This window comes from Limulus polyphemus, unplaced genomic scaffold, assembly GCF_000517525.1.
Source record: "Limulus polyphemus unplaced genomic scaffold, Limulus_polyphemus-2.1.2 Scaffold1615, whole genome shotgun sequence".
Lineage (NCBI taxonomy): Eukaryota > Metazoa > Arthropoda > Merostomata > Xiphosura > Limulidae > Limulus > Limulus polyphemus.
The window spans coordinates 97,658-111,085 of record NW_013667225.1 but is presented as its reverse complement, the minus strand read 5'-3'; the positions used below and the strand labels follow the sequence as shown (position 1 = coordinate 111,085).

At 33.2% G+C, this 13,428-nt stretch overlaps 1 protein-coding gene across 2 annotated transcripts in view; it reads right to left on the bottom strand.

The window, feature by feature from the left end:
* LOC106464302 (eukaryotic translation initiation factor 4 gamma 3-like) overlaps positions 1 to 13,428 on the bottom strand; it is a 92,861-nt gene that overhangs the window by 46,664 nt on the left and 32,769 nt on the right. For both annotated transcript variants that reach the window (XR_002611715.1, XM_013924429.2), the window contains exons 7-8: positions 12,548 to 12,732; positions 9,536 to 10,403 (exon numbers count right to left, since the gene is read on the bottom strand). Coding sequence is in view for 1 of the 2 variants with exons in the window: in XM_013924429.2 (XP_013779883.1) it covers positions 9,536 to 10,403; positions 12,548 to 12,732 (1,053 nt within the window). In the remaining variant the exon portion in view is untranslated. The remainder of the gene's footprint in view (positions 1 to 9,535; positions 10,404 to 12,547; positions 12,733 to 13,428) is intronic.

Here is a 13,428-nt window from a genome sequence, read left to right as displayed (position 1 = left end):
GTATGTACCAATAGTCCCTTTTGATACATACTGAAAATGACCAAATTAGTCGGAAGGAAGACCCCAAGTAGTCCTCAAGGTTGGACTCAACAATGCAAGGACACTGCAATGAAAATAATAAATTAAAAACACAGATGATCCCCATCATCATTGGTGTGGAGATCCCTAGTGATTTCTCCAAAGTTGCATAAGGCTGAGTACATCGAGGTGGGAAAAATACTCACTGAGGCATCAGCTACCAGATAGTACCCTCAGTGCAATTCCAAAGGGCAGGATCTCCCATGAAGCCCCAACACAGTAGGGGAAGACAAATAGAACAATTAAAAAAGCGAGTCCTGTCTGGACAGATTCTTATGAATACAGACTTCATACAGAAAGATAGAATACATGTAATGTTTTTTTTTCTATGTTCATGTACACAAAATCAAACATGCACAAAACTACACCTCCTGAAAACAGCAAACAGATGTTGGGCAGAACCGAGAAAAAAAATCTGTTACATGTTCCTTCAAGTCTGGAGAATAACCATAGGTAGCAAATAGAACAACGGAAACTATAACCATAGGTAGCAAATAGAACACGGAAACTATAACCATAGGTAGCAAATAGAACACGGAAACTATAACCATAGGTAGCAAATAGAACGCGGAAACTGACAAGATGGCAATATGATGAAAATAAAATTGCAAAAGTATTTGAATTTGTCCACAAGTCACTCTGCAAGATGTCCAGGAAGCCAAAGATATAGCACAAATTATGAATATAAGGTGTAACCCAAAAACCATGAAGATGTTCAGGAACATCATGACAAACATGATGGATCAACTGCAGAAGTCAATTTCTTAATATGGATGGATCAAGATGAATCAGGGATAAATAAAAGCTGTCAAATCACTTGCAATGAACAGCCCTGAGAAGACATACAAAATATTCCTTGGAATGAGAATCAGGGTCAAATAGTGTAGTTAACTCAACAGAAGAAAAACAGCTATGACTCTCTTGCCACCAAAGTCTTAGGTAGGAAGGCCTATTGAGATCTAAGTACATAGCCCTCCTGGAGAAGAGCATTAGAAACATCAATGGCAAAAATGTTTGTCACCACCCAAAGCAAACAACAACAAAAAATAAATTTTCAGGGAACAAGTTGCCAAGATTCTAAAAAAAAGAAGCTGCTAGATGATCTAAGACAAGACTTAAGTCCCACAGAAGACAACTTCAAGTCTTGGTACTCATGGGTATGTAAGAAAAAGCTTTTAAAAGATCCTGAAAAAGTGAGTACGAGAGGCATACGACTTTCATGGCAATGAAGAAAGCAACTTTGTAGCCTACAACAGAAGCAGACAACCCTCAATCATGAAATAAAATATATGAAAAACGGAGGAGACAAGCTGTGGCAAAGTCAGTAAAAGACAAGAAAACAAATTCTGCAGAAACCAAATACAAATGATAGACCAACAACACTGGTAAACTGACAAGAAGGAGCATCTACAAAAAATATGACAACATACAGGCTACTCAGGAGGAAAAGCTGGTATCTCTAACAAAGAACTGCATTTCATCTAGCCATGAAAATGTAGATGACAATTGTCATTATGGCTGAAATGTTTCCAATGAGGTAACGGAAGAGGATCCTTCAGAGGTAGATGAAAGAAGTTTAAACCATGGTTGAGTAGACCAACATGGTAATAATGAGAAACTAACAATGATCTGGCAACAACCTAGGGCAAAAATGAAGAGAGGTAGACAGAGAAAATAACTACACCATGACTGACTCAAGACATCCACTGCTAGAGAAGACAGATTTGGAACAGGACTAAAGCTCCAGAAGACGATTTACTACTACTAAGAATACATCAATCATAGGACGATAGATTAAAAGCCACAATCAGCAGAAAAACCAAACAGTGACGAGTCTACTCGGTTAGTAGAAACCAATGTACTCAGGAAAGAGAATCTGCTAGAATGTTCCTAACACTAGGCAAGTTCAGAAAATGATACAAAGTGAATGTAATCAAAGGAAAAAGACTACAGTAAAACAAATGCTGTAGAAACAAGTCTCATCCTGCTCGTTGATATACACCACCACAGTCAAATTGCCTGAGCGTACCAAAACAAAAAAAGCATTATAACAATGTTAGGACATCCTGGTATTCACGCTGAACTGCCCAAAGTTCCAAAAGACTGATTTCTGAATATAACACGATGATGATGTTCCCCTCAACACAGCACCCCAGCCTTGGGAAGAAGCATTGGTGATAAACAGACGCAGATCCAGTGAAATAAAAAGGGAACCCACAGTTGTAAACTTGCAATTGAGCCCATCAAAAGGTAATTGAGGGCACTCATACATAGTGACTCTCTGAGACAAATGGTCTGAGAACAGGCTTGACTGAAAGGCAAGATTGCATTTAAGGTATTTCTAGTGATCATGACTCATTGTCCCCAAAACGGAAAAAGTCTTTGGCAGAGGAACAGAGAGAAGTGGGTACACCAAGATTCTAGGGATTGTAAAACCAAAAATGTTGGGTGAAGATTGCTTTGAAAAAGACTATGTGATAATGGTTAGAAACAAGCTGAAACATGAACTCAAACAATTCATCCCAGTTGCAAAATAAACTGGATGATCCATCAAGTGCAAGTCAATAACTGAGGTTACAACTAAGCAAGTAGAATCAAAACATCCATGTAATGAAGAAAATTTATATTTATTGTATGTAGAAGGCAAGCAAAAGCTTTGAATACAAGTGAAGATGCAAGGACCCAAAGCCAAACAAGGAAGGACCTTGAACTGATAAATTACTCCACAGTATACAAAACAAAGTGGATAAGAAGACTTGTGAATCTGAATGTGTAAACATGCATTTTTGAAAGGAATTTTGAGATAATGAATGAGATGGGAAAGATATAATTCCGGTTTCTAATCTCCCGTCTTCTTAGGCATCACAAAAAAATGTGAATAAAACCATAAGTACCCCTTTGATAGATTCAAGACTTAATGATACAACAGAAAATTATATAGAAGAGGATAAGAAATTTAAAGATTTAAAGGGGAGGAGGCTGATGAAAGTAGATATAAAAACTGAACTGAAGAACCTGTCAAACCAAATGCTCTTGAAACCACAGGTTCCACAGATGAATGCACAACTCCACATATTCTACCCCCTTCTTCTGAAGAAACAGCATGAAGATTCATTCCAGACAATTATTATATGAGGATACAAACGTACATGCTTTCTCCTTTAATCTATTTACTCAATTAGGTTCATTTGGACAAAAATATCCCATAAATTTGTTAATCAATACTTGAAAAAAATGTTCCTGATCATGAGAGTGACATTTTCAAAACTTGTTATTATTATATATGTTGATTTGTGTTTTGAACTATCTTGGAAAACAATAGAAAATAATAACACAGTAGTCTCTGATTATTTCCAAATATGATACAGAAAATTTATAATTTCTACAAGGATTTTATCCACGCAAATTGAATAAAACTTTTAGTGGCTAAAACCAAATCTTAACATTTTTTCTAGTTTCTTTTCTAGAGTCTTTGGTATGACCTTTCTATTTGGTGAGCAAAGTTCAAAACAACAACAAAAATAATCCATTTAAAACACTACATTTTTGGAATGGAGGCTCATAAGATTAATTTAACATTACTGTTTCAATACTTAACAAATAATAGCTTCTGTGCTCCACAACCCTAACCAATAGTAATCTGTTTCAAATACATATATGGGCAAAATTAACAGACTGAGCAAACTGCACACAAGTCATCCTATCTCAAACTGCATGCAAGAACACACTCCACACAAAAAAAGATCGACCTTTAAAAATCCATAAGGAACTGAAAGTATAAAAAAATGTTCCATATCTCCCTCTCTTTTTTCAATTGGGTTTGAAACAAAGTATTAAACGGACTACTAGTCACCATACAATAAGGGAATTAGTAGGTAATATTTAAGATTGATACTTAAAAGTCCTCCTCTAAAACTAGTTTCCCTATTCCAAAAGTTTGTAAATACACAACTCAAAATACTGCCATGTTTATGAATTAAATAAAACCCCATGTTCATCACGATTTCATAGCATGAAGTGACTGGAATTTCGGAAGTTCACTTACTGGTTATTGACAAACGACCTCACCCAAACCGCTAAATGGTAGCTTTCTCTTTAAATCATAAGGAATCACGTGCGTTATTACGATCAGTGCTCAGATTACCGAAATTGTTTTTATTACATCCAACTTTACAGAAATCATTTTTAACAAGCCTTCATAAAACTTGCATGTTTAAACTTTTGATTTTTTTTTACCTTAAGATTGTATCCATTAATTTTTTTGTCTAGTTTCTTTCTTTATAACTGCATATTTCTACTCTTACCTCTGTTGGAACGAAAGTTGTTGTAGTTAGGCTTACAACTCGACATTTCTGGAAGTATCGTCCAAAGCTTTTATTCTTCCCAGCGAAACTTAATTTAAAAACATTAATAAGAAGTCAAACTGCTGTTAAAGTGAGCAAGGTCAGCATCATGGCCGCCGAAACATTTTTCAACTTTAAGTAACCCGAGTTAGTCGATCATCGGTTTCATACTGCAGCAACACGGGACGGGTGCGTCAGACACTAATTTTTTTGGGACCCTACTTCGCTTTCTACGCACGATTCCAATTCACGTGAAAACACGCGTAACCATCCTCCGTTTCTAAGTGAACCTTGCTAAGTCTAGACAGCGGCAGTAGCAGATTTGGAAGAGACCAGTTCAATTTTAAATACTTCCAAAAGAACACTGATTGACAATAATTATGGTTTAATATGCTTGTTGTCCTATAATATAAACAAATATTTAACGTTCGGTTTACCAAAACCATTTCGTACACTAATATCACCAGAAGCAAACTGACGAAATATGAATAACACTATTTCACAACCTGCCAATAAGCAAATCAAACTATAACAACCTTTTAATATGATAACAAATCGTGTTCAGTTGGTGTTTCAAACTTTTGTATTTCACCCAAGCAGACCCCCCCCCCGACTAAAAACCGACTATAGAGAATGCTTTCCAACCTCTCGTGATTACATTAACATTTTAATGGAGTTATCGGGAAAGTACTAATGATAGTAATATACGTGGTAGTGATTCTATGTACAATAGGATGCTTAAAGGCTAAATCACGTGATCGTTTGATCAGTAAATTCCGATATATGCACGAGAATAAGAACATTACAGGGTTTGAGAGAACGATGCATTTAAATGCTTCTAAAATAATGAATGAATCGAGGTTTAGTCATACTTAATATAACGAGATCGTGCTTGATAAATCAAGAAAGAAAAAGTGGTGTCATGCGTGAAAGCAAACATTACACTATTCGCCGACGATTAATGAATTCTAAAAATTTATGAATGAAAGGATAATGTATTACAATGTCAATCACACTATCCATTGCCGACGAGGACTTTCGTTATTACCATGGGATACGACAGACAATAGGAGTCGAGACGTTTATATTACAAAATTACAATGACAACAACTGTAATGGTGTGGACTAGATTAAGTTTGTGAGGGGTAAGCTGTATCTATTTTATTTAAAAGAATAAACGTAAGGTTAGTCCTAGTTTTATTTTGTTACCGTTATTCTTCACGATTGATCAATTTTTTTCACTACTTACATCGCGATTTTCTATTACTAATTTTAAATTAATTTGAAGAGGTGATTGTTAGTGGAAATCTTCATTTGCTCACTTCAGAAGCTGAAATGGGGCTATTCCGAAACGTCTAATAAACCCGTTTTCTTCTCTTTACTGCTCCTACACCTACTGTCTGTAGCACCCGACTGGCTAAGCAAGTCTTACAATAAAATGCCATCTGGTAGGTTTTTAAGGAACAATAGATAATGTCTTTACACGTTGTACTTTTCCAGTAGGTAAGGTTAAAATAAAACTGACAGTATAATCCCTAAAAGTCAATTCCTGATTATTTTGGATTCTTTAGCTGCGAGTAGAAAGAAAATAAACGGTACTAAAACAGAAATATTTATACAAGTCTGTTTTTCATCTTCTGGAAAATGGTCAAAACATTGTCTGTTGACTAAAACTTCAATTTCCATCCTTCTTAGAAGTCAAGATTATCGTAATTCGTGAATATTACGACAGGTTGCCAAATTGACGGACTTTTAATACACAAAGTGACTAATACCGATTGATTGTTGTGGTTGAATCTGTATACTGAGAAACATTTCTGTCAATGTCATATCGGATAATCTGTAATCCTCACACTTGGTATACAATAAAACCAATCAACCACAGATAACGAACATTAACCAGAATTAGTTAACTAAATAGCGAACACATCAAATGCGTTTTTAATACTTCAAATTACTAGGTACAATTTTCTTAGGGGGGCCGCCCCGTCCGTACTTATCAGCTAAAGGCATAGAAGTGTGTTTTGTTTTTTTTGCATTACTTTGGGCGCTCGTCGTTGCTTTGCTCTGATTACACCGACGATAAATACTCCACTGCAACACAAGCAAATCTGAAACCAGCAGATACAGGATAGAACACAAGCAAATCTGAAACCAGCAGATACAGGATAGAACACAAGTAAATCTGAAACCAGCAGATACAGGATAGAACACAAGCAAATCTGAAACCAGCAGATACAGGATAGAACACAAGCAAATCTGAAACCAGCAGATACAGGATAGAACACAAGCAAATCTGAAACCAGCAGATACAGGATAAAACAAGCTGACAAGATTGTACAATTAGGCAATGATGAGGGAATTAGTTTCCAAACATTTGTAATACTTACGAAGTTATAATTCTATTAAACCATTAATTCACGACAAAAATTTAAATACTAATAATACCGCTTCTTACCACTCGAGACCAACGGAAATAACTATCATTTAATAATTTTAACATTTCCAATACACGCTACCTTTTTAGAAAATGAGCATGTTCAAATTATAGTTAATATCATACTTTGACATAATCAATCAATAAACTTGCTTTATCTGACAATTTACAAAAATTAAACAGACTGGAAATGGTACCTCTCACGACATGTTTTAAAGTCATCATAGAACTACCATTTATTTGTTTGTATGTAACTTCATTTCGGTGCATTCTGTATCAAATAGACACTTTCAAATCATCTGTATCACAAAAACTAAAAATGAAATATAACATCAATTCCTTTTACATACTAAAAGTTATTTTTTAAATAGTACTGTTATTTCCACTGCAGTCTATTCATTATATTGACGTATTTACATACACTTTTGTTTAAAAGTATTTTACTTATGTTCTTATAAGCGTCAGATTTCCGTAATATAATGAAACATCTTTGTTCTTCTAAAATTACATCTCTTGAAGTGTAATTGTTAATTCATATAGTATCTTGCGTGTAGGAAAAATTCGTATATCGAAAAACAACTGTTTTGACACTCAACGAATACAGAATTTGGGGTCAAAAATTAGGTTTTACGATGGGCAGACACACACATATACATACAAACACTCATTGAAACAAAACTGCTAACTTGTGATAAAAAAATTCTAACGTTATTTACTCTGTTGCAAATACTCAGTTTAGAGGTATGAATGAAAATGTTTTAAGCAAATTAGAAAAATAACGAATTTTTCTTTTCTTTTTTGCAAGGATAAATTTTGAAAAGTTTAAAACCACCTTAAATGTGAAAAGAAACTAGGTAGGATGTATATTTTTGAACTATTAACTTTGGCCTCTGCATGTATGGCCAGCATGCTCAACAGACTGCTGATCTTGTGTGGTGAGAGAGATGCTGGAAACACTGGTTTCCCTCTCTAGACTACTCAGCTGATGTGAGTGACACTTCATTCTGCAAGTTCTGATGAAGCTTCTATAGTGCCTATCAAATTAGAAATACAAACTACCCATACTGACAAGCAAAAATTTTAAATCAGAACCACTTATATTAATCTGCCAAAATATCAATAAATTTATCAAACCCACAAAAGGAGGCCCTCATCTTTTCAGTCATTTCAAACAAATTATTCACTCACATCTATTTGAATGGTGGACATGTTTATAACCAATAGAAATAGCATATTGTAATGTACAAAAATCTTTCATTTGATTAGTTTGGGCAATAGAAGACAGTAGCTTACAAGAATAATTTGATATGTGCTGCTCTGAACAGTAATGGATTTTTTTTCACCTACTTATAGCCAGGGTAGAAAACCAGATAAATTATAGTAGTTTTGGAACATTCCATTCTAGTACCCAATACATTTTTTTCTGTTCTAAAATGCATATTTGAAAGTCATGAATTATTTTTAGGCAACTAACACTATGATAAAAAAGTAAGGATACTAAAACAATGTCCAAGTGCAAACAACCTCAGTGCTGAAGGAATGCTAAATTTTTTAACAAAAGTAACAGTTTACTGTAGCAAGAGGGTCCCAAGTATAGTAATAAAACCATAAAATAAGAAAACAGATGTGAAAAGATTAGAAGCTGAAGCTGTTAAGATAAATAATTGTAATTGTTACAATCTGCAGTCATTCTATTTAAAAAAATTAAGTACTAATGATTCTGTTTCGTATTTTATAACTTTTCATTTCATTCTACACAGATAATTTTACAACAGTTAGTGTTAAGATACAGTAAGTAAGAGAAAATATCAAGTTTTACAACAAAATGAAAAAAATTCATTTTGGAGGTTCTAAAGATTATGAAACTGCAAGATGAAAAATTGTTTTAAAAATGAAAATCACCTTTCACTCATATTAACTTGATAAATTCCCAGACAAGTGTTAATAAATATACTATATTTAAAAAAATCTGTTGTTTTTTTTATGTTTATTAAAAGTTTCCCAAATTTCGTGATGATAAACTCAGTTTGAGTTATAATATTTAGAGTTTCACAGTTACAACATTGGTCAAATTGACCAAGCCTGTATATACACAGGATAAACTCCTTGTAAATGATTTTTGGTTAGTTTGTGTTCAAAGCCAATGTTTCAAAGTTGCTATTCTTTAATTGTAACACACCAACTAATGTGGAAACACTTTTCTGCAGGGTATAAAAGTTAACCCAACCAGCCAAATTTGGAAATAAATTTATCCCATAATGACTGTAGAAGTAATAGCACCCTAATTTGATATCTATATCTACGATTTGGATTTATTTAAAATATGGAATGTTATAATTCAGTATATTATTACAAAATTATTCACTAGACAGTGCCTTATATGGAAAATATGAAGTAGGCCTTTATTTTATTAAAGTACTTATTTCACATTTTTAACAAAAAAAGTGGATTTATATTTCAAACTCCTTTGACTATTTGTATTTTTGACATTTTTTATACATCTGTATGAAATTCAGTTTTTAAATATAAAAGAACAAGTACATAAAATCATGTGTGTGTGTGTGTGTGTGTGTGTGTGTGTGTGTGTGTGTGTGTGTGTGTGTGTGTGTGTGTGTGTGTGTGTGGTGAGGGTGTGTGTGGCAATCTGTTAGATATTTGAATGGATAAAAATGCTTACCATCAGGTCCTTTTTCTCCTCCATATAAATTGGTATTTGGTAAATATGAGATATCTCCATTTTCCTGAGATTGTTGAAGCTTTGATTTAATGGAATCTACATCCCTTTTCTTTTCTTCTTCTGGTTTAACTTCTATGTGAACTTTATCACCAGGAATAATTTTTGCACTTTCTGTAAACTTTTGTTTACCTTCTGAGAAAAGTTTTCTTTCAACTAGTGAACCCTCCTTAACATTAGAATCGTCTTTAAATGGCGTTTGGGTTTCCACGTTTGTTTTTAAATGCACAACCGTCTCACTGATTGTAGATTCAAACAATTCTTCACCATTAACACTAATAAAAGCACAGCTTTCTGAATGCATTTCTTTTTGTGGACCATTAGCTGGATCAATGGGAATGTCAGCTTTTCTGGATGCTACACCTTTATTTATATCATCATCAGATTCGGATGTAACAATTTTCTCCAAACAAATATCATGTTTATTAACTATAGATTCAGATTTGGCAGGATCAGCCCGTTCTGCTTTCTCATTTGGAATTTCAGCCAAAGAAGATACAGATGCTTCAGTTGAGGGTCTATGGTTACTACTATCCTTTGAAATTGTACTAGATACAAAAACACTTTTATTAACTTCTAATGGAGTACTAAGAGAAATGTCTGAATCACTAACATGGTTTGTAACTAAATTCATAGGTTGACTATCAACCATCAACATGTCTTTGGGTGCACCAATATTTACCATATTTGTTACAGATTCTACTTGGAATGAGTTTGGAGAAGGTGTTGGCTCTTTTCTAGGGGTTACAGAAGTAGCTGCTGCAGCAACCTGGGTTGCAAATTGTGCAATGATGCTTTTTTCTGGACTATCCTATAAAACAGAAGAAGTCACTTTTTCTTAAAAAAACATTTTGTACACAACACTGGTCATAAACAAAACATCCATTTATGCTACAAACCTAAAGATTTTAGTAAATATCATTCTTGGTGGGTTTATTTCCATACAACTTACGATCACTTCCAAACCTTAACAGTTTCAACTGTCAAATTTCAACATCAAGGCTAGTTATGTTCATGATCTTAGAAAAACACGTAGGTTCAAGAAATCTTGATAGCAATAAATAAAAATCCTATAACCCAATCGCTTTCGAAAGGTCCTCCTTTTGAAAGCCCTCGGGTTATAGGGTTTTTATTGATTTCTATCAAGGCTACTCGTGAATACACTACAACTCATCTCTCTGTATCAGTTGGCCTCACATTTTAAGAAGTATTTCTTTTTTTCTCAAAGCCATAAAAAGCAGCTGCACTTCATTTATAAAAAAAATTAAAACTTTATATATATTTTTTTTTATATATAAAATATGCACACATAACTGTCACTTTAACCCAATCCATAAAGATAATTTTTAAAAATACTTGAAAGAATTAGTCTTGAAATAAATTAATTATACATGAAGTATTAGTCTCAAAATGTTTTTTTAATCTGATAAGGGACTTTGGTTAGAATTTATTTTAAAATACAACTAGATATTAGCCATTCTTTTAATACTATAAATACATTACAAACCTAAACTAAAACCTAACAGAAGGTTCATTATACTACACACACATAGGGAACTCCCCATTTTATAGTTCCTTTTTTCAGTATTTAACAGGAAAATTGTGTATAATTGAATGTGAATTTTAAAGACAAAAACAATTAAAAATGTTACATGTTTAAATGAAAGTTCAGTATTTCATTAAATTTTATCTTTTTGGTTGTTTCTAAACTAAAATATAATGTAATATGTTTTTATTACTCTTATCAGTCTTATCTGATAAGTTAACACACCAGCTTTCAAGTCTATAGTTGGGTGTGATAGTTCAGGGTATGATTTAATTCTCTTTCATCCAAGATAAGTTCCATTAAAAATAATTAAAAGAAGTTTAGACTTGACTGTTCTTTATTAAAGTAAAAAAAATTCAAAATTTGCATTTTAAATGTCAAATCAATGCCATTTAAGACTTTTTGGAACTACTATATTCTAAACTTTAAAAACAGTTTCATAGTTATTCTTCATTTGTACACAGCTGAAGACTCATTCACACAGTCACAGTTGTACATACTACATTGTGTGTATGCGTTTGTGTTTGTTTACATACTTGATATAAAATATTGTTATACAGAATGGATATTTTTCTAGTAAAAAATACATTTTCCAAGTACACACACACACACAGAAAATTATGCACGTTTCAAACATTCATTAAAATGCTATCCCTTCTCGTACAATGTTTCTTTGCAGCATTTATGGTTCCGATACCTTCAGTTCAAAAATTATTTTCTGTACTCCTTCAAAATATGTTTTAAAAACATCAGTAGCAAATTTGATTGTTTAATGTCATTTCACAATTGGAAACCTCTTAATTGTCAAATGCTACAGCTGAGAACATAGCCAAGCACACAACAAGTACATGAGGGCTAGAGCAAACCTGGACACGTGTATTGCTACTTCTATAACCGCCTTCACGTTCAGGCCAACATAATGAGCTTCTCTCAGTGCCACACAAGATAGGAAGCGATATGAATGAGAACTGATTGAAGTTGTGACCAATATCCTAACAACTAATGATCCTAACCACCTTATATATTCTCAGATTTAGGTGAAAACATAAGAATGATCTCGATGTTTTTAAAAAGTCCAAAATTTTTCATACCCTAAAGAATATTCAATCATAGCAATTAGCAAGTTCTTTTGTAAACAAAAGATTTGCTAGCTGTGCAAAAAAAAAAAACACACAAACAAACAAACAATTTACATGTCACTAACAAAAACTATCAAACTTTTTAATTACTATGCCAACATACTTAAAATTTCTTTAAAATCATTCTAATAAAAATTAAATATCTTACATTAGAGAGAAAAAAAGGGCTACAATAGTGTTCAAACTTCATTATTATCCAAATCAAAAGTCAGAAGACACAGAGAAATTATTTAAGCTAACTATATTTGGCTTTTCAAAGTATTCACTTACACTTGGAGTATTTTGAGTTCTTTTACTATTCAAAATTGTTTCTGTTAAATCCTGCCCTGTATTTGGATCCTGCAATCGAATAATCTTCTTTTCTCTCGTAGTTGTACAACCAACCACATTAGGGGGCGCCGGTTGCATTGTTAGCTGTGGGGGTCCCATCATAGATGGAACAACTGAATAGTAGTCTGAAAGTAGAGTAATGCATAAACTGGAAAAGTAGAAACCATATTCATTTTATTCTCAATCTCCAGCTCGTAAATCAAATTTACTCGCTCTGTGATCTTTGTTTTACTAATATAACATTTTTAGGAAATTATCTTCGCTTTGTTCTTTTATGTCTGATAGCTATAATTCAATAGTAAAATGATGGAATAAGTGTCATTTCCACTTTAGTGAGACATATACCAACACTTAAGTTTCAAATAACAAAACAACTGAAGTTCATCTTGTGCACCCATTATAAAACTGAAAAAAGTATCATACTTTGCAGGTGTGAAACATTTATTACTATCAAGGAGATACAGCACGATAGTGTATTGAGTATTCCTGCGTAGCATCGGTAGTTTTGAAAGTCTGAAATTTTAAATACATTAAAGTGATGCAATAAATAACTTCCCATTGAACTAATCTTTCAAATCTCATAACTGTTACGAGATTTACTTCTACAAATAAATAGAAATCATTTTTAAGGATGCTTCTGAGCTAACTGTGATCTAAATGTACACAAGCCATGTTTATAAGTTAATTGTTTTTTAGGAGTAACTGCCATGCCCACAACTGGCTGCAGACAACAAGTGATAGTTGGGTTTGGGACAATGTGGGTTCTAGCACCCAAACCATTCTCATACGTACAAGATTTCCCTTTTAGGTGCATTTTTTTT